This window comes from Phoca vitulina, unplaced genomic scaffold (assembly GCF_004348235.1).
Source record: "Phoca vitulina isolate PV1807 unplaced genomic scaffold, GSC_HSeal_1.0 scaffold9, whole genome shotgun sequence".
NCBI lineage: Eukaryota > Metazoa > Chordata > Mammalia > Carnivora > Phocidae > Phoca > Phoca vitulina.
Window position 1 is genome coordinate 7,742,464 of NW_022589712.1, and position 22,343 is coordinate 7,764,806.

The window sequence follows — 22,343 nt, forward strand, 5'->3', positions numbered from 1 at the left end:
TCTTTCTTTCTTTCTTTCTTTCTTTCTTTCTTTCTTTCTTTCCCTTCTTTCTTTCTTTCCTTTTTTTTTTTTAAAGTAGGCTCCACGACCCTGAAATCAAGACTGAGCTGAGATCTAGAGTCGAATGCTTAACCAACTGAGCCACCAGGTGCCCCAACACTAAAATATTTTAAATGGAAATAAATGCATATGGGAATCATTACATATTAGTAAAGTCTGTTTTCTCCCCCCCAAAGAACTTTCTCAAACACATCAACATAATCCCCCTAAAAGGCATTTTGAATATTTTAAGAAAAAGAGTCTTCCCAGTTCTGACTCCTCAACTTGCTTCCACATTGTGTCCCCTTTAGTAAACCAGGCCAATTGGGGACAGGGAGGGGTGAGGGAGGCCGAAGAATTTGAGGAGAGAAGAAAGCTAGGATAAAGTAGAAAACCAGGAAATGTGATTAACTCACACCTCTGCTCACAATAGTCTACCTTCTTGTTCTCCAACATGTTTTGTTCTTGAGAATTCTGCACAGTACTTCCATCCCAGGAAATTCTGCAGGAGGCTTGGTGCCGACCTCTACACCTCGCTAGTTAATTTATAGAAAGAAATTTCATAGCCTAGAGACAGGAGTATTTCTTGTTCTTACTTCACAAGTAAAATAGAATCCACTGAACTACTCCTAAATATTTTTGAAATCTGAAATAGTTTTAAAGCATGTACTACCTGGTGATTGTGGCCTTAAATCAGAGGAAAAGTACAGAACCAACAATTAAACTTGAGACAGACTCTTTAAACTTAGTTTTACCCCTCTTGCTTTATTTTCTGAGGATGAGAATGTAACTCACTGTGAATTATTTGGGGAAAAGACCAGTATTTTTACAACATAATTTATAATCATGGAAAACATGTGAGTCCACTGGACATAAAGACATTTTGGTAATAATAAATATTTTAACTTTCTAGTAATTTCTACGTTGTTTGGTAAGATGTGGGGATGTGAATGACAAGGCCCTTAGCTTATGTTTATAATCTAAGGCCTCCACGGTCTCAACCATCGGTGGCTGAGTAACCTTGAGAAACTTAAACTATCTTAGCCTGAGTGCCCTCATTAAAGTGGAAATATTAATATTGCTTGTGTTGAAGATTGAATGAAACTATGCATATGCACCTCTCAGCACAGTGTCTGGCCTAGGCCAGTTCTCAGCAAAGGTTGGCTATTAGTGTGATTTTTCTTTCTATGTTAAGCCAGGGAAGGAGAGGACGAAGGACACAAGACCGAGTGGGAAAGATGGTGGGCTGCGGGTTGCGGGGGGAGAGGAATCAGGAGATAAGAAGGCAGCCTGGGGCAGTGGTGCGCGGGGGGGCTGCTTTCACCACTTCCCAGCATCTATTACAGATTTGGATTTTGTAAGATCCGCCAGCCGAGGTAATGTTTGAACCCTTCAGAGCACAGTGGCAATGGGCGTCTCAGAAAATAATTAACTCCATGTGATTATCTTATTTGTGGATGTGTTTCCTCTCAGGTAAGTCAATAACATCTCGGGATTGGGACACCCAGTTTTCTGGGCATTGCTGGCAACCCAGTCCCAAAAATGGAACATAAGGAAGTGGTCCTTCTACTTCTTTTATTTCTGAAATCAGGTAAGACAAAGGATTTTTTTAAATTTTAATTAAAATGTTTTTCCTAGCAATGTCCTAAAAATAGATCACATGATGGCTTTCTGTGCAGCTTGTTTAATTTAGCTTTTGATTCACGAGCATCCCAAACCAAAATCTACACGTATGATTGAAAAATTCTTTGAGGGGGCGCCTGGGTGGCTCAGTCGGTTAAGTGTCTGCCTTCAGCACGGGTCATGATGCCAGGGTCCTGGGATCGAGCCCCACGTCGGGCTCCCTGCTCAGCGGGGAGCCTGCTTCTCCTGCTCCCTCTGCTCCTCCTCCCTGCTTGGGCCCTCTCCCTCTCTCTCTCTCAAATAAATAAATAAAATCTTTAAAAAATATATAAACATTAAAAAAAAAAAGAAAAATTCTTTAAGAACTGAGCTTAATTTCCATGCATGCTAAAGACCAGTGGGCAGGGGAAATGATGAATGACTTTTTAAATCGACAAGATTGCTCGCCAGTGATGGTTGTTGTAGTTGAAACAATAGCTTGCGTAGCCGGCAGCCCGAAAAGTTCTTGGCGCCCTTGCCTGGCTCTCAGTTCCATTAACTGAGACCATTTTTGTTAGTGTGTCGTATTCTCTTCACTTTCAAATGTAAGCAGTGAAATACTTCTTTGTGTTTTCTGACCAGTCTGTGGGGGTTCCCTGCCTGCTGAGGCTTGACGTGAGCCTTCCATATGTCTAGGATTTGCTCCTTTTGCCTGGAGAAACCACGCGCGTTGGTTTGCCAAATGAAGTATGCATGTAGGAATTCCATAAACCTTCACATAGTGCTTGAGAGAAGCTAGGCACATTTTTATACATATGTGTGTGTGTCCTCAGATAATACTTGCTTATTTAGCTGATGCGGTAGGTAGGGTAGTATATTCATCCCCATTTTACAGAGGAGGAAATCCGTACTTAGGAAAATGAGGTTATTTCTCTTTTGACCAAACTCCCAAATCCAGAGAGTGAAGAAAGCAGAATTTAAGCCAAGACTTTTCTAGGAGGAATCTGGTGCTCTTCTCGCTTTTCAGCTTAGTTTAAACTTCCTTTAAAATATTCTAAGCGTGTCCTTATAGTTTTGTGTTTTTTTGACAGCTTTATTGAAATATAATTCACATACAATTTACCCATTTCAAGCATACAATGCAGTGGTTTGCAGAGTTGTGCAACCATCACCACAATACATTTTTGAACATTTCCATTACCCCAGGAAGAAATTCCACATCTCTTAGCTGTCACCCCCAAACCCCCTCCCCCCACCTCCATCCCTGCCTAGCTCCTGGCAATCACCAATCTACTTTCTGTCTCTGATTTGCCTCTTTTGGACATTTCTTCTAAATGGAATCATACATGATGCTGGTAGTTCTTCCCATAAACAATGTATGGATACTTAAAATTCAATTTATGAATTGCCAGATAAAATTTTGTAAGCTGTACTTTAAATTAGAGTTAAATATGTTTGAAGTCAGTGGAGCCGTTTAAAGAAATACCAAAGAAAATACAGAGCAGAAGATTGCACAGAGATTTCTGTGGGAAATGGTGGTGTGTGGGGGCGTAGGTATGCGTATTCTATGTTAGCCTACGGGCAACGGGATTGGAACGCCAGGAGCTGACTCAGTGGCTCGCACCAAGATGGGAGAGCAAACTCTTCTGCAATAGGATTAACATAGGTTTTCGCCAACCTTGTGGGGAGACTTTCATAAGCTCTTTTTGAAAGGAAGGCATTTACTCTCTGTTTCTGTGGACGCGTTTCATCTTTCCAGGGCACAAACGTGACTGGGGAGAGGAAAAATACTATCCTTTTACAGCTGTTCTTCATGGTTTCATAAACCACTAAGTCTTTTTTTTTTTTTTCAAACACATGAGCATGGGTGTAAATATACACACCACAGTGATAAAAAAAATAAACCCACATTATTAATGTAATACATATGTTTTGGAGCAACATACATCTACATTTGGCCTCGAATATACAAATACTTTTCTTTTTTTTAAGATTTTATTTATTTATTTGAGAAAGAGAGAAAAAGAAAGCGTGAGCAGGGGAGAGTTGGAGGGGGAGAAGCAGACTCCCCACTGAGCAGGGAGCCCAATGCGGGGCTCGATCCCAGGACCCCAGGATCATGACCTGAGCCAAACGTAGATGCTTAACCGACTGAGCCACCCAGGTGCCCTAAAAATAATTTCTTACTAAAAGGGTGTGTTTAATATTTCTTGGTCAACCAATACATTGTACGACACCCCACTGCCATAGAGCCCTCAAGTTGAAGAAAAGAAAATAATGCGGGAGAACTTTTCAAGCACAAAAGAAAAAAATGTATTCTTTTTTGGGATATTTCTTTGGGACATCAGCTCCTAAGGTGGTCTCAGCAGCTTTTTGCTATGAAATATAATAACATAATCAAAGGTAACTTAATTAAAGAGTGATATAAATGGAAATTTTCTTGTCTTGTTATCATTTATACCCCAGCCTGCTCAACTTTCTAAGAACTCTTCAGAAAGTCTAATTTGAGTCTTTATAGGATACGCTTTCCAGAGTTACTGTTTGCCGTCGTTTTTTTTTTACTATTTTATGTATGTATGTATGTATGTATGTATTTGACAGAGAGAGAGAGACAGAGAGAGAGAGCACAAGCAGGGGAGGGGCAGAGGGAGAGGGAGATACAGGCTCCCCACTGAGTAGGGAGCCTGATGCAGGACTCCATCCCAGGACCCCGGGATCATGACCTGAGCCGAAGGCAGATGCTTAACCGACTGAGCCACCCAGGTGCCTGATCTATAGAATTTACCCAAGCATACCTCTTCTTGGAAATAAGAGTTCAAATCAGGAGAAATACAGGATGAAGGAATGGACCTGGGTCTAAAACCTCTCCTTCTCCATAATCCTTTGAAACCTTTTTCTAGTGCTTTCTGGTACCTTAAGTTTAAATTACATCAGCCAACTTCCTGTTCAAGAGCCACCTTCCAGTTTGGAGGGAGGACAAATTGGGGGAGGACAGATAGCAGAGGGAGGGGAGCATGGCCTCCAGAAGATGACTCGTCTCTGTCTTTAGAATGCATCGGCTCTGTGTCCCATGTGTTCGCAGGTGGGCAGGGAGGGCCTTTCTGAGAATGAGGGGCTGACCTCTAATGATCCTTCCTACTGGATAATTTTCATCAATATCTAAACATGCTCCAGAATGTCTTACTTTAAAAAAAATTCTGTGACAGCACAAGCTGCCTGGGAAGAGCTCCTTTCACAGCTAGGTTCCTGAAGACTTGTCTTCTCATGTGGGTCCATGACTTCTGGTCACTCTTCAACCCGCTCAGCCTGGCTTTGGTCCCTGCCACTCCCCTGGAGGTGGTCAAGGCTGCCATGTTGCCTAATCCCATTTAGGCAAACTTTAGGCAGCTTAGCTGTCTTCATTTCATTAACCTCGTCTGGCCTCTCACCCTGGGAGAATCATTAGGGTTCCACACCAAAAACAGGGAAGCCACCATCTCCAGGCCTGGAGTAGAGCCGTCAAAGCCAGCTCGGGCGCTGCCTGGGGCCTCGGAACAGAGAACACTCCTTGTAGTAGCTCTTGCGGGAACACACTCTACCGTAGCAAGGGGCAGAGAAACCCTCGGACAGATTTTTTGACTCCGATTTTAGCTCCCAGAAAAATTAAAGACAGTATTTATCCCAGGTTCTGCTTTTTTATCATTTCCTCAGAAATGCCAGAGACATTGTAGAAGAGAATGATTTCTCTTATTTAATTCATAGTGAGCTGTCACCGTACGAAGCCCAGTTTAAGAATGATCTTGGAGAGTAGTTGAGATTTAGTTCAAGTCTTATTTATTAAAATCATCAACTCACCAACATTTTTATATCTCGTGGTGGAACCATTCAGAGAATGTCACATCAGCCTAAGTAACAGTCAAAACCAAAACTTACACTGTTGGCAATCAAGTAATGGCCTCCAAGTTGGGTTTACAGCCAGGGATGGACAAACCAACATCAGTAATTGCCAACATGGGGGGTGCTGGTGGCCTCTTCCTGTTCCATCACGGCACGGCAATCCATAGCAAATAAACCAAATTTATTCTTATTTAAGGTTTCATGGCCATTAAAGTAGTAACAGAAGTTGTTAAAGAATCCTAATCTATCAATCTATCAATCCACTTGCTCTTTTAATATAATGCGACCTAATAGTGGAACCTTTTTCCTGCCTCAACATTTTTTACTCGTGACACCTGTTCTGCTTTCCAAGAAAACAGCAAGTTTTATGTGATTGATGCACAGCAAATAGAGGATTACAAAGGCCTGATGATGGATCTTACCCGGTTATCCCACTTCCACCTTCCGTTTGCAGGTCACGGAGACCCCCTGGATGACTATGTGAACACGCAGGGGGCTTCAATACTCAGCCTCACTAAGAAGCAGTTATCATCAGGAAGCATAGAAGAATGCTCAAGGAAATGTGAGGAGGAAACAGAATTCATTTGCAGGTATCTCTTGGCGGTTGCTCACTGGTGGAAAGGTTGCCATTTGAGACACTATTATTTTGATAACGAGGAGTTTGCTCCGGGATTTATTAACAAAAACAGGATTTAAGAGGCATGAGGCATTTCATGGGATTGGAGTTTGGAATCTGTGTTTGCTCCCTGGATCAGGAAGCCATACGAACATTTCCTTGTTAGAGTTTATTCGTGTCCCCTTTAGAAAAAATGCCCCCAAAGGATGTTATTTCTACACATGACATCACCAGCTAGCATTCTGAGCTCTAGTTTTTGACATCATCATCAGTAAATATTTAATGAGGTTCCTGTGACTGGACATGTCCCAGCCTAACGAACAAAAAAGCAGAGATGCAGTGATCCAACATATTTGATATATATGATCTCTATCAGTTTATGATAGATCTTTGTATAGTTGCAAGATCCAGTGCTTGCCTTTTTGTATTTGTGGTGTTGTCACAGAAGCTGGATAAATGTAAAAATTTTTTAAAAATACATGTGAGGCAAGGTGTCGATAAGTGACATAATCAATGTGTGCTCTATAAAGATTCAGAGGAAAGAACAATTCTTAAGGGTTGAGAGGGCTGGAGAAAGCCTGGGGAGGAGGAGGCACTGAGCAGGGCTTTGAAGGGTGGGTGACAGGCAGGAGGCATTCTGGTCCCAGGGAGCCACGTGGCCCTGTGAACAGGCCCGAATGGACCACATCGGTGACAGAAGGGCTCATAGAGGAGATGGAGCTGGAAAGACAGTCGTGGATGGCTTTGAATGCCAGACTGGATGTCCACAGCAGGGCCACGGGGATGGGCAAGGTGGGGTGAGGTGAAGGGAAAGGAGATGACATGTAGAGGCTAAAGTCAAGGGGACTTTATAGGAAGGGGAAATTCTAGGAGTCCAGAAGTCACATAAACGATCTTGGAAAGGGGTTCAAAGCAATCAGAGTTGCTTCTTTCCAACACAAAAGCAAATATTCTAGCACATAAGTGAAGAAAGAGCAAAGTAGTTGAAATAGAAAGAGAGAACATTTGGAGGAGGAGAAGGTAAAGGGAGAAGGAAACAAGAGGAACTACCTGTTGAGGTATCCTTTTCCAGCACTTCCTTGATACGAGGCCAAATTTAATGGGAAGTAACCATTCCAAACTCCTTGAGCCATCAAGAGATACAGTTATCTTTTGAGTCTCTTAATTATTAACGAAAGTTTACTTTCCTTAAATAGGGGAAATCATTTTTTTTGGGGGGGGGTTTCCTGATTTTCTTCTGCAGGTCATTCCAGTATCACAGTAAAGAGCAACAATGTGTGATCATGGCTGAAAACAGCAAGTCTTCTATAGTCTTCAGGATGAGAGATGTGATTTTATTCGAAAAGAGAAGTGCGTACAATGTTTTCTTCTTCGTCCTTATCCTGGTCCCCTCCTTCTTCTTTTCCTCCCCACCCATCTCCCTTCTGTTCCCCTTTCTCCTCCCCTCCCCACCTCCTCTTTTATCTCTGTAGTTTATCAGACCAGAGAACCAAGGCAATATCATGCAGCAAAATTGAATTCAGACTCAGGATAAGATTTGGTCACTAATCCCATTGGTCAAGTTGAGCATATGACTTCACCTTTTAGATTTCATTTTTCTTGCTTTAAAAGGAAGGAATTGGACTGAAAATCATGTCTACTTCTAGGGCCCGGGAAATAAGTCACTATTTTATTTTATTTCTGAGGAGAGGGGAATCTAAGCATTCCTTATGATCTTGGCTTTTTGGCTGCAGGGACCATGGTCCCTGGGCCCTAGCTTCTGGACTGAAGCCTGCGGAAATAGAAAAACTGAGGTGTCTTAAATCCTCAGTAACATTTGGATACAGACAAAATCTTTACTTTCATTTTTTAACATTTCCAATGTTTTTCGGTCATGGTCTCGATTTCCCTCAGACTCGGAAATGTGATCTTTTGAAAATGTGCAAGAGCTGCAGTTCCTTTTCCATAGTTTCCTTGAAAATTCTGGGTCAATATTCCCATTGTTTAGGATAACAGATGGCCTTGATTCCTATGGAAATTGTATGACTTTTTCGAGATGCAAAATTCCATTAAGTATGTCTGAAGATTTAAGTGAATATATGACCCTTTAAAAACAACCCTGTAGTCTGTTGTTGGCTGGGATTGGGACCATTTATAGTAACTATGCGGCTCTCCAAATATTCTGTATCACGGATGTTAAAGAAACATCCTCTTTCACTTGTTCTTCACAATAACCTGCAACATTCTCTCTAGTCTCAACACAAAACTCTAAATATGTAAATATGTTTTTTTGAAGTATTTCTTTAGGTTAGGATTATTTCTATGCATCGGTTCATCTTCTGAGGTTGAATTAGCTGTGTACCTGCCATACTCCTTTTCTTATCACTGTTTATCCCTAACTCTTGAGGTTAAAGTGCAGAGCAAACCTAAAGTTTATCTGTTGAAGTTATTCGTTTTTACAAATAGTAAAGGATGAGTTTTTTACGGTTACCTACTAGATTAAAAAAGGGGGGGGGGCTGGTGTGATTTTCCCTGCAAAATGCTAACATTTAAATAAATCATTTGTAAATTGTTAACCAGAAAGAAGAGGAGGGTGACCGCTAGGCTTAGTTTGAATAGTCGAATAGTTGCTTGTTTTCAAGGTGATGGAAAGGAGCAAAAGGTTATATAAACTCCGGTGGGTACATACAAACAAAAGAGAGGTAAAAAGTCAAAAGTCAGGCATTCTGCAGCTCTTGTTTCTTTACTGTAGCTCATCGACCCACCGCTAAATTACCTGCCTGGGCTTTTCTGGGAACACTCAGTGTCAGATCACACCTACATCTGCCCCTGGCCAGCACGGCTGTTGCTGCCACCAAGGTCTAGGTGGTCACCGTCACTGGTCACCATGACCATGGCCTGGCCAGTGACGGGCTGTGACTTCCCTGCTTGAAACTCCTCGTGCCCTTAGAATAAAATCCAGATACTTATCTGAAAGCTACCGGGGCCTGTGTTATTTAAGCCCACCCCATTTGCTTGGTTTACGAGGCTTTTCTACACCGGGCTTGTGTCTGTTCCTCCCACACACCCTGCTGTCAAGGCCCCTCGTTTGTTCTCACCTCCTACGTCTCAACTCAAGCATCACCTTTTTTGAAAAGCCTCCCCTCACCCCGGGCCTCCAAAGTACCTTGAATTTACACTTTTGATCAGTGTAATATGTCTACTGTAATAATCGCTCTCAGTGAAGATGCATTTGCAGTCTTTATACATAGTCTTGGGTTTAAAAGCATCTGTTTGCTATTGGTGTGTTAAAAGAACTTTCCCGAGATAATTGATCGATTAATTAAAAAACTTGGCTAAGGTGGGAAATCATGAAAGATGACACACATATACCTTCAATATTTTATATTTTCATAGAAAACGCAATTTACATTGGCACCTTTTGATGTAGAGTAGAGGTTTCTTTCTTTGAATATGGGGCTACCGACAGCAGTTACCTGGCGCATTCCTTGCATAAACTATCCTCTAAGCACATTGCCTAGGAGAATTGGTTTCCTTCTCTTTGAAGTGGAGCAAGGTCTAGAGACATCTATTAATCTGACTGTGAAATATCTTTATATTTTTAGGATTTCCCACCCAAAATTCTATAGCCAACCATATGAGTGGACTACGCTCAGTGGGCTTGATAGCCTTTTAAAAAACTATTCAAGTCTTTCCAGTCCTTAAAAACATTCATCTTGGTTTTTTTTAAAGCAATTTTTTTTCACATTCATTTCTCAGTTTAGATCATCCTTAATCAAATATAGCTGGGTAAAAAGTTTTGACGATGAAAATAGTTGACTCTTGTAAACAAAAACCCCACCTGGTGGGGACAGAATTGGGGGGCACACTGGAAGGTGACCCCGCCAGCCCCAGGTGCCCACCTCAGCACATGTGGGACATAGGTGGGCGTCTGACCGTGTGTTTTTAAAAACAGCTTGGAGCATCTTGGCTAACCAGTGAGTTGGCAAAGTGGAGGCCAGCTGAGAGGGTCTACTGTCCACATTTAAAATGTATAACTCTGTTTGGCAGTTTTTCATATTTAAAATACCAGGAGCCTCAAAAAAAAAAAAAGTGGCTTGCATCTCTTTCTACCTCTGAAAAGTCTGCTTCCCCCACTGCCTGAAAAGCCCCTGTCCCTCTTCCCTGTCACTCTGTCCTCACGCTATTTGTTTTCTCTGTTACGTATTTCCCCACAGGGTTACCTCGATTACTTTCTGTAACCAGCCCCCTGAGTCCACTAGAACATAAGCTCCATGATGGTAGGGACTCCATTCTAGACTCCATGTGTCTCCAGCACCCAGCACGGTACCTGGGACACAGGGGGGCTGTAGCTTTGAATAAATAAATCAAAGCACCAAACGGCTCAGTGAACTATAGCTTTTACACAGATGGGAGATGCAAAAGTCTGTCTTTTCGGAGATTGGGAAAACGGTGTCTCCTATGCGAGTCCTTTCAACAAAGCTTCTTCGTGGTGTTTCTTGCGGAGGGCTTGCCCACTGTGTGGATCCCCCTTCAGTCTATCTTTCAGAGTGCAAGACTGGCAATGGGAAGACCTACAGGGGGACGATGTCCAAAACGAAGGATGGCGTTGCCTGTCAAAAATGGAGTGACACTTCTCCGCACAAACCTAAGTAAGACTTTCATCTCCGTATTCACCTATGATACTTAGAATGATCATCCCATTACTTCTCAATCAAACCAGATGATGTGAATAAGCAGGTACGGGGAGAGCTTTATTGATGTCGAGGTAGACCGGTTCAGTTACTTATAGCACAAAAGCAGAAAATGGTTGCTTTCCATTTGCTCTTGTGTATATCCTGTTGTGGAAGACCAAGGATGTGGAAGGACTCTTAGGAAAAAGAGCAATAAAGCCATGAATGCCAGGGGGAGTCTGAGAAAAGAGCAAAGATGATCATGTTTAGGGCTGAATGAGCCTAAGTCAAACATACCGAGTCAGAACCCTCACCACTTGCTCGCCTCAACATGGCGGAGCAAAGGAGCAACTAGAATATAAATGAAAACCAGATGATCTCATAACTTGCCTACTAATTATTTTAGTGTCGTTCTTTTTGTGCTTCCTGTAGGATGGCATTAGGCGGCATTAACAGTAACACTTCTCACCCATTCTCAGTGACAATGCTTATCAAGTAGGCATTTACTGTCTGCTACCCCCCTCCCCCATCAAACTGCCTTTATTATACCTCTATGAGATGGGCAGATATAATATTCCCAAGACATACGGCTTATAGAGAAAAAATGATTAAACCAAATGGCCAAATCATGGAGTGTCAGGGGCTTTAGAGATAGTCTAGGCCATCTCGATCCCTGCAGAGGAGGACATTGAGGCCCTGGGAGGTGCACTTTACCAAAAACAGGTGCAGAGAAGCACAGAAACGAAATCTGCCATTTAGATTCTAAGTCTCGGGGTTCGATCAAATTTTCATCTCTACATGGCAACTCATTTCTAGAACTGGAAGTGAGCTTAACTACCTACCCCCACACATCTGGAATCAGACAGACGGATTTTAACTTGAGATGCTACTTATTAGGTGTTTGCCCCGAGGCAAGATATATTATGTTTGACATTGGGCCTCAATTTTCTCATCTGTAAAATAGGGATAATAAGACCTTCCCAAGAGGGGTTTTACTAAGGCTAAATGAGAGAATGTGTAGAAAGATTTCAATATTGCCTTGTGCAGAGTTCACACAGACAGAACGGCATTAACTACAACTACTTTTTCAGGGAGAAGGGCAACTGACAAAAGCAGGTGTTTGGAAGGAATCAAGAAGTTGGCAGGCTTTGAGGCCTTTGTATTTCTAGTGACTGTGCATAAAAACACTTTGGCTCTACTTCTAAGACTCGGCTGTCAATATAGTGATAATGGTAATATTAGCTACTGTATGGAAACAGCCTACCAGTAGAGAATCGGAAATCAGACAACGGAGCTGAAATGCATGAACCCCATGGGAATAGCCTCTCATTCTGCCTTCCTAATAGCATACTGATTTTTAAAATACATTTGACCCTTGAACAACACGGAATTAGGGCCACTGACCCCCTGTGCAGTTGAAAATCCATGTATAATTTTTGACTCCTCCAAAACTTAACTACTAATAGCGTACTGTTGACTGGCAGCCTTCCCGAGAGCATAACCGGTCAATGAACACGTATTTTGTATGTTTCATGTATTATGTGCTGTATTCTTAGAATAAAGTAAGCTAGAGAAAAGACAATGTTCCTAAGAAAATCACAGGGAAGAGAAAAAAAAATTACAGCACTGTACCGTATTTATTGAAAAAAATCCACCTATAAGTGGAGCCATGCAGCTCCAGCCCATGCTGTTCAAGGGTCCACTGGATAGTGAGGGATTCTTTTCCGCCCTGCACAGATACACGCCCCAGAAGCACCCCCTGGAGGGACTGGAGGAGAACTACTGTAGGAACCCGGACAACGACGAGAAAGGGCCCTGGTGCTACACCACAGACCCGGGCCAGAGGTTCGACTACTGCAACATTCCCGAGTGTGAAGGTCAGGCATGCCTCTAGAAAATGCTTTCACATCTGCCCTTTATCTGTAATTTGCTGCAAAGGATTCCCTTACAGGGATTTAATTAAAAACCAACTAGTGGCATGTTTGACAAAATCAAGTAAGGTATGTACCTCTTGGGAAGACCAAAAATTTGCTCAGACCCTCCTCCTTTTTGAGCTTAATTATTTAATTAAAATGTTACGTCGATATGTACAAATAATCAAACTAGATGTAAATTCTAGATACAACTTCTTATGCTTAAAGCGCTTACATGGCATAAAGCCAAAAAACAGACTTGTAATTAAATAGTTAAAATGAAACCACAGAATCAGGGCACACAGGTGGAGAACCTGCTTGGGACTTTTCTCTCCCTCTGCCCTCCTGCCCCACTCTCTCTCTTTCTTTCTCTCTGTCCCAAATAAATAAAGTCTTTTTTTTTTAAATGAAACCACAAAAATAAAATCCAAATAAATGTATTAATTTAATGTGGTAGACTTTGTTGTTTCATCAAAGCTAAACAATGAACCAGTTTTTAAACCAGCAACCCATTGTCTTCATGGAAAAACCAATTTAATAGTGTACCTCAAGAGTAAATGCTAGGGGCATTTACTAGGGTGACTAGGTGACTCAGTCGTTAAGGCTAGGGTGACTCAGTCGTTAAGCGTCTGCCTTCGGCTCAGGTCATGATCCCAGGGTCCTTCCCAGCTCCGCGGGAAGCCTGCTTCTCCCTCTCCCACTCCCCCTGCTTGTGTTCCCTCTCTCACTGTCTCTCTCTCTCTCTCTTTGTCAAATAAATAAATAAAATCTTTAAAAAAAAAAAGAGTAAATGCTAAAAAAGTTTAAGACCTCCTATTGAAAAAATTTTCTTCGTTTCCTATTTTCTGCTACATTTATTGGTGGAAAAGGGGAATGGATGAGGGCAGAATTTGTGCAACAATGCGGATAGCTTTTGCACCATGCGACAGCGCAGGTCTCCTATCTGTTCCAACCGCAGAGATGCTTTATTGGTATGCGATGTTGTGAGGTCATCTGGTCTTTAATCCACACAAAAGCATCAGTTTTATATCAAGTCCCCCTTGGTTTTCTTTATTAGTACCTAAAAAAATGAAAATCATTTATTACTCTGCTGCACCATGTTATTTCAATAATTCCAAACCAAAGTTGCAGTTTTTAAATAATGTAAGAAAGCAAAAAACAACCAGGCATGCTTCTCAGTACAGGGGTCCCCCGTTATCCGCAAGGGACACCTTCCAAGACCCCCTGTGAATGACAGTACAGAACCCTTTAGATACTATGGTTTCTTTTCCCTGTATGTGCATACAACAAAGTTTAATTTACAAATTAGGCATAGAAAGAGATTAACAACAATAACTGAGGGTAAAGGAGAACAATCATGACAATGTACTATAATGGAACTTATGTGAATGTGGTCTCCCCACCTCCATGTCTTATTGGACTATATTCTCCCTTCTTTCTCTTGTGACGATGTGACATGATAAAATGCCTATGTGTTGAGATGAAGTGAGGGGAATGTCATGGGGACATTTAATTAACATTGGGGACATTAATAAACATTGGCCTACCAATGTTTAAAAATCCTAATAGAGAACTTACAGATTTCTGAGACTATATGCACCTTCTCCCCCAACCCCCTCCCACCCACCAAGGGCCAATGCATCCCAGGTTGAGGACAGGGCATTATGGAATTTCTGGATGCTGTCATGACTATAAGAGAGGGTATTGACCAAAATACACTGATTTTACCATTTGAAGAGGGAACAACATTTTAGATTGTATTAGAAGAGTCTTTACAGCCAATTTGGTTCCCAAACGATTGTTGGAAAGGACAAATGAATAAGTAGCAGGTGGTATTTGAGACATTTCTAGGTTTACACTTTTGTGATTCATCCATTTCCGTTTTTCATCCTTCTTCTCTTCCTTCTCTATTCTGTGCAGATGAATGCATGCATTGCAGTGGGGAAAATTATGAGGGCAAAATTTCCAAGACCAAGTCTGGACTCGAGTGCCAAGCCTGGAACTCTCAAACCCCACATGCTCATGGATATATTCCTTCCAAGTAAGTCTCACTGGGAAAGAAATGAGATGTTTACAACTCTGCGGCTCTACGGGGCGTTTCATGTGATTTAGATATTTTCGAATTCCTCAGGAAGCGAAGGCATCTGAAGTTTTGAATTTCAAAATTTGTATCTTCCCACATGACTGCAAGTGAGGTATACATTCTTGCTCCTCAAAACGTGGCCCATGGAGGAGGGATACCATCTGAGAGTTTGTTAGAAATGCAGATTCTCTGAGCCTCCAAATCTGAATTTGCATTATAACCAGATTCCTGGCTGATCCGTGTGCACATTAAATTTTGAGAAATAAGGATACATCTCACTTCTCTATTTTCTGAATATTTCCCTCTTCTCTTTATTCCTTTCTTTTTCCTTTACACTGATGAGATTCAAGGCTTTCTAATGTGTGATCTACAGATGGGCTTTAGGGATTTTGTGAATCCCCCAACGTTTTATGGATATTTGTATCAGTGCATTCTTCTGGGGTGAGGATTCCTAACTTCCACCAGAGCTTCAAAGGGGACCATGAATTATAGTAGGAATCAGAATCCATGATCTAGAAAGCAAGGATGATTCCTAGAGTAGGTCTTCTGCGGCACATTAATTGTACTGGAAAATGCCTCCCTCTCTGCAGCTGCTTCTCTTCTGTCTCTCGATTCTACGACAACTACAGAACCATAATGGGGCTTATAAAACTTGTAAGAAATGGGACCAAGCCACAGATTTCACTGTGGAAAACAGCTCCGCTGAATTTCTGTACCTCCCATACTATATAGCTAGCTTACAACACAGTTTTGCCATTTCCCTTCAAAGAAGAAGCATAGTAAGGACCTCAAGGCCCAGACTGGGTAGATTCACTTTCCAGAGACTAGAAGAGGTTTGCTCAAGCCACTGCTGGTTGCTCTCTCCATCCCGACTGAGTATCAGAGAACGCCACAGACCTGCCATGCATGTCACACTCTTAGTCACTGGGTCCCTGCTGAGCTCCCTGCTGAGCTCCCTGCTGCACTATTTGGCCAGGTGCTCACAGGTGCATAATTGTGCCTCCCAGTTTAGAATTAATGAGCCCTGGGTATTATATAAGACTAATGAATCCCTGAACTCTACCTCTGAAACTAATAATACACTATATGTTAATTAATTGAATTTAAATTTAAAAAAATTTTAAAAAATTATCCCTCCCAGTTTTTCTAAGCTTGAAGGCTAGCGGGGCCAGGACCTGGCAGACAAGAAGGGCCATTCCTTTAAGTTATGAAGATGCCAACTTCTTGACCGTACTGTGTATTAGATGACAATCCCTGGTCAGTGGGTACTTTGTGTTGTAAAAATGCCATCATTTGCTGCTAAGTAACTGGAGTTTGCTTCCATTAATTTTCCGGATGGCTAAAATGATAAAGTTCTGTGATTTTTTGCACATGTAAACTGTTAAACAGCCCTCAGGATATTGAGCTAATCTTTCTAATGAGACTGTTATCTCTTTGAGGACAGCCTGCATCCAGTCATTTCCTTGGATGCCTGACTGTGCGTCCCACACAGCAGGTGCTCAATAATTGCTCATTTGAAGAGATTCTCGGCCGTAAATGTAAATGTTCAGTGCTATTAAAATCCTTCTTGCCCGTTCAGATTTCCAAACAAGAACTTGAAGATGAATTATTGCCGCAACCCTGATGGGGAGCCCCGCCCGTGGTGTTTCACCATGGATCTCAACAAACGCTGGGAATTCTGTGACATCCCGCGCTGCAGTAAGTATACTGCACACCCAGGGCCCGGGGATCCTCGCCTGTTCTGCCCTTGGAATAAAAACAAACAAACAAACAAACACCAACAAAAACCCAAAAAACAAACAAATAAAAACTTTGTATCAGTGCTTGAGTGCTGTGCCTAAAACGTGCCCTCCAAGTCCTGAGGGATGTAATTTCTCTTCTAAAACAATTTATTGTTTACTCTAGGTAATTGATCAGAGCTTCTACTGACTATGTTTTTGTTGCTGTTTTTCCTACCTCTTCGGAGTACAGTTGAATGTAGGTTTGGGGGAAGTATCTCTTAAATCCTACTTTTCTCTAGCGCTAAAGGGCAACAGACCCATGTTTTCTGGTACGTGGACTTCAGTATCAGAGTTCCTTGTAACTGATGCTTTATAAACAAAGAGATTTCTCTGGATGTGCAGTTTTTCAGTGAGCCAAACTTGTGAGAAAGCAGCAGGAGAACAGCGTTAAGGGGAGACTTGGAAGGAATGACTCAGAAGGAACAATTTTATATTTTCCTTCTGTGAGAATTTGTAGCAAAGGACTAAACATTTAGATGAGAGCAGGCATCAAAAGTTAAAAAAGATGCAGGAGACCCTGATGGTGGCTTCCTGTTCTTTGATCTGACAATCATCCTTTGGGACTCTGAAGGTTACCTGGTACTATCCTTTATGAATATCAAATTTTCTTTCTGTCATCTTTTTTTTCTCTCAAGAATTTCTTGATTTCTGTATGCCTACGCTTTTCCTTAGAGATAATTTTTGCCTTTTTTCAGTGGACTCTGTTGTTTGGCTTTATGGAATGCCAGGTGGCACCCAGTTAGGTTTCCTCAGAGAATCATTGACTCATCACAAAGGGAGTCATATCATCGGTATATGTGACCCTGACCATGTATGATGAACTGAGCAGAGAAAAAAATAGAAAGAAGCGTCTGCTCCCAAGGTCTTGTCCTGGGAGGAGTTCCTCATAAGATGATCTCATAAACATAGATTCTACCAAGTTAACTTCTTTTGAAAATGGTAGACAATTTTCAAGTGCCAGATTCTAAGAGAGGATGAGCAGAAGATGTTCCCTGCATCCACTCCCCTATAACATCTGTCTGTGCACTCTTAATTGTAAAAATATTCATTGTAATGTATTACCCCCATTCAAGCAACACCGCCACCCTCTTCTGGCCCAACGTATCAGTGTCTGAAGGGCAAAGGGGAGAACTACCGGGGGAAGGTGTCCGTCACTGTATCTGGACATACTTGTCAACGCTGGAGCGAGCAGACCCCTCACAAGCACAACAGGACCCCGGAAAACTTCCCTTGCAAGTAAGTCTGCCTCTGGTCCCAATCCCTGTCTGCTGAGTGGAATGTGAAATCCCACCGACGTGGTCTTGGTTTTGTTCCTGGAGGAACCTACGCTAAAATATTCTACAATGAAAACTGGCCAAACCATCAGCAAGGGAAGTGAAATTTTGCACTGATTTTCCTCTAACACTTGTTCTCAAAGTGGCTCCCCAGACCAGCAGCATTGGCACCAGCAGAATTTGTTAGAAATGCAAATTCTTGGGCCCTGTCCAGATCTACTAAATCAGAAACTCGGGAGTGGGCCCCAGTAATATGTTCTGAGAAGCCCTCCACTAAATGCACAGTGAGGTTTGAGAACACTTAAACTCTATGGCTGTAACACTTAAATCCCACGGCTCTGATGTGTCCTTCATGAGGCAGGAACTGTGTGGAAAATACCCATTGTGTTTCCAGCATTGACCGTAGTGCCTAGCACACAGCAAAAGACCGATTTTGTTTGACTATCTGCAGTCAAGACATATATTCCCACCATTTACCAGCGAGCAGCATCAGTGCCATAATTCTGTGGACCCTGTGGAATCCAGCTCTGCTTCGGTTTCTACCTGTCATTTGGTTTGTTTAAATCTGGAGAATTAGCTGGGTACATCCCCAATGTTACCATTAATAAGCATGCGTACACCATTATTCATTTAGCCTTTTTGGAAAGCCGAACTCACTATCGCATCTTTTTCAGAGATTTGGATGAAAACTACTGTCGCAACCCTGATGGAGAGTCAGCTCCATGGTGCTATACGACCAACAGTGAGGTGAGGTGGGAACCCTGCAATATTCCGTCCTGCGAGTCCTCTCCATTAACCTCGGAAGCTTTGGACGCCCCTGGTAAGAAAGGGCAGTGAGAGCCGACCGAGGGCCCCAGTGTGCTCTGTGCTTTTCCACTCAGGTGGAATCACAATACACAGTAGCTTTGCTTATAGTTTAATTCTGTTCTGGTCAGAGGACGTGCTCTGTGATTTCAATTCTGTTAATTTGTTGAGGCTTATTTTAAGGTTCAGAACATGGTTCAGAATATTGGAAGAGTGTAGCCCTGCTGGTGTTGGGTAGAGTGTCCTATAAAGGCCAAGTAGGACAAGTGGGTTAGTATTGTTTAGCTCTTCTGAATCCTTACTCTTTTTATTTTATTTTTTTTCTCTGTTCCACTGATTACTGAGAGCTGAACAGTGACATCTCCAACTTGAGCTGTTGATTTGTCCATATCTTTCTGGTCTTTGCTTTATCTATTCTTGAACTCTCTGTCAGGCATGTAGACATTTAGGATTGTTGTGGCTTCTTGAAGAAATGACGACTTTATCATTAGGTAATGTGTTTGGAATACTTCCTGCTCTGGTCTACTTTTACTGATAGGAATACAGCCCTTGCAACTCTATGTTCACTTGTGTTTGTAGATCTTTTTTTTGGTCAGCCTTTTAATTGAGATGTTTAACATTTACATTTAATGTAATTGTTAACATGGTTGGATTTAAAAGTTGTTTCGACTTGTCCTGTTTGAACTTTGTTCCTTTTGAAATCTTTTTCTCCCTTTGTTTGTTCATTCAATATTTTTTGATTCTCTTCTATCACCACTATTTCCTTATTAGTTAAACCATTTTTGGTGTTTTTAGTATTTTTTTCTAATATTTAGAATATACATATTTAACTTACCACATTCTACCTTCAAATGATACTACTTTATTTGATGTAAAATGTAAGAAACTTAAGACATTGTATTTCTATTTCCTCCTTCCAAAGTGTTTTGCCACTGTTCTCAAAGAGCTTATTTCTACTATGTTATAAATCTCACAATATATTGGTATTATTTTTGCTTGAATAGTCACATTTCAAAGCGATTGTAAATTAAAAATTATCTATCTATCTATCTATCTATCTATCTATCTATCTATCAATCATCTATCCATGTATACCATTTCTGGTGCTCTTCACTTTCTTTTGGAGATTCAAATTTCTATCTGGTATCGTATTCCTTAACCTTTAACATTTTTTGTAGTACAGATCTGCTGCTTATTTCAGACTTGTATGTCTGAAAAAGTCTTTATTTTGCCTTCAGTTTAAAAAAATAATTTTGTTGGGGGTAGAATTCTGGGCTGAAGTTTTTTTCCTTTTACCACTTTAAACATGTTACTCCATTATATTCTGTTCTGAATAACTTCTGACCAGAAATCTTATCTTTGTTCCTATGTATTTCATATTTTTCTTCTCTGACTGCCTTTAAGACTTTCTCTCATCTTTGGTTTTCAGCAGTTTGATTGTGATGTGTCCTCATGTATTGTTTATTTATTTATTTTTTGTGTTTATCTTGCTTGAGGTTCTCTGAGCTTCTTGAATTTGTGGATTGTTGATTTTCATTACTTTTGTAAAGTTCTCAGCCATTATTATGCAAATATTTTTTCCTGCTTTCTCTCTCTTTTTCTGTTTTCCTTTTTTTAGACTCCAATTACCCTTTCATATTATCTCATACCTCTTGTATGTTTGTTCTGCCTTTCCCCCCACTTTTTTTCTCTCTTTGAGTGTCAGTTTAGATCATTTCTATTAACTTATTTTCAAGTTCACTGATTCTCTTTTCAGTTGTGTCTAGTCTGCTGATCAGCCCATCAAAGGAATTCTTCATCTCTAATATCATGGTTTTTATTTCTAGCATTTGCATTTTTTCCTTTTTTTTTTTTATAGTTTCCATCTCTGCTGAAATTCTTCACCTATCCATGTATATCATTCACCTCTGGTATAAAACGCTTCAGCATATTATTCATAGCTACCTCACGGTCTCTAATAGTCTGCTCTAGTCATCTCTGGGTCTGGCTCTGTTGATTTCTCTTTCTTTTTTTGGTATGTCTTGTGATTTTTCATCAATTGCTGGATATAATGTGTGGCAGAATAGTAGAGATTGCAGTTCCTTCCACTTTGAAATGGATGCCCTCTTTTGTAAGCATGCTGTGTGGGTAATTAAGTCAATCTAGTCAGTGGATGACCTGCATTTGGGTTATTGTTGCTGCTTTTACTTTAAGCAGGCCTCACATTCCTCATATCCCCTTCACACTCCTTCACATTCCTTAGCATACTGTTTGGGGGTGCTCAAGAGTTTTCTTAGGATTCTTAATTCAGTCTCAATTTTTAGCAGTCACTGCATGCTTGCACCACAAAGGGGTCTTGCTCTAAACCAGACTTTCGTGACAGACTGCTGTTTCTTGTTTCTCAATGCTAAGCTTTTGATGGAGGTAGGCATTCTCTACCTTCCTGATCTCCCCCCACCCCTGTCTTAGATGGGCTCTATGCACCTGAGCTTTGAAGGTAGTGTTATCTTAATGTTCTTCCCCCTTCTTTCCATGGAACTAAATTCTAACTTGTATCTGTGGTGGTTCTTAAGTAGAAGAGTAGCAGACTTCTGCTCTGTGTCAGTGAAGGATCCTGGCACAAAAGAATTCCCGGTCCCTCCTCTAGGGGAATAGATTTTTGCCTCTACCCTTCTCTGAGAAGCAAAGGATATTTTGCCTGCACTCTTGAATGCAGAACTGTTTCCTGCCCCATCGCCCAACAGCTTAAGGGTTTGGCTTTGTGTAAAGAAAATGTCTGGGGAAACACACAAGGATCTCATTTCTGCCCCCACTGGAAACCAATTGCCACATGCAGCCTGCACCACTGAATGTACCTCTGAGCTCCTACCCAGTTGTTCTCATGAACACTCAGTAGACATCCATAAACAGGAACTTGCACATGAGTGCAATTTCCAATTATAAACACTCTGACCCATGTGTTTTCCCCTGAGTTTTAAATTAAATATTTACAAGAAAAGTTAGGTCACTAAAGTTCTACAGTGTGATTGATCTATTGTTTTCTTTGCAAGTCCATTTCCTGGCCAATATGAAAAGAAAGCAGAGTTAATTCCCAGAGACTACTGTTCTGTTTGTGTCTTCAATTGCTTCACATATCTCTGTTCTAGTCATTACTTAGTTGATTATCTTCTATTTCAGCTTTAGTACCACCTGAACAAACTCCTGTGGTCCGGGAGTGCTACCAGGGCAATGGACAGAGTTATCGAGGCATGTCATCCACTACTATCACAGGAAAGAAATGCCAGTCTTGGTCGTCTATGACACCACACAGACATGAGAAGACCCCAGAACACTTCCCAAATGCGTATGTCTTTGCTTTTAACCATGAGAGGAACAATAACCAACTTATATTTCTGTTAGAAGGTCCATGCTATAAACTAACTTCTTAGAACCAAATTTCTCTTGGCTCCAGAATGTGAGGCAAAATGTCTTAGGTGCTTTGCTTTTGAACAAAAGCTCTGAAAAAAGAGAAGTTAGAGACTGGCTATCTTTCCTGAGCACTTTTGTGAGAGAAAGAGGAGATGTATAGAGGTGTTGAGTTCATGCTAGTGGAAAGCTCAGGAGAACAAATGACCAGAAACTTAGAAACAGTACCATTCCACAGCACCTGGTAAAGATCAATGCAATCTTTCAACTATGGAATTTTATCATTCCAAACTGCAACCTCTGAAGTGAAGTTTGTGTT

General features: G+C 41.3%; 1 protein-coding gene across 2 annotated transcripts in view; it reads left to right on the forward strand.

Moving 5' to 3' along the window:
• The first annotated feature begins 1,496 nt into the window (after positions 1-1,496).
• The window catches only part of PLG (plasminogen), a 38,662-nt gene continuing 17,815 nt past the window's right edge, over positions 1,497-22,343 (forward strand). The window contains exons 1-10 of one of the 2 annotated variants that reach the window (XM_032408277.1): positions 1,497-1,630; positions 5,972-6,107; positions 7,377-7,483; positions 10,650-10,764; positions 12,523-12,662; positions 14,619-14,739; positions 16,361-16,479; positions 17,636-17,798; positions 18,511-18,656; positions 21,797-21,962. In XM_032408277.1, the coding sequence (XP_032264168.1) occupies positions 1,582-1,630; positions 5,972-6,107; positions 7,377-7,483; positions 10,650-10,764; positions 12,523-12,662; positions 14,619-14,739; positions 16,361-16,479; positions 17,636-17,798; positions 18,511-18,656; positions 21,797-21,962 (1,262 nt within the window). In that variant the 5' untranslated portion in view covers positions 1,497-1,581. The remainder of the gene's footprint in view (positions 1,631-5,971; positions 6,108-7,376; positions 7,484-10,649; positions 10,765-12,522; positions 12,663-14,618; positions 14,740-16,360; positions 16,480-17,635; positions 17,799-18,510; positions 18,657-21,796; positions 21,963-22,343) is intronic. The other variant, XM_032408278.1, reaches the window with a different exon arrangement.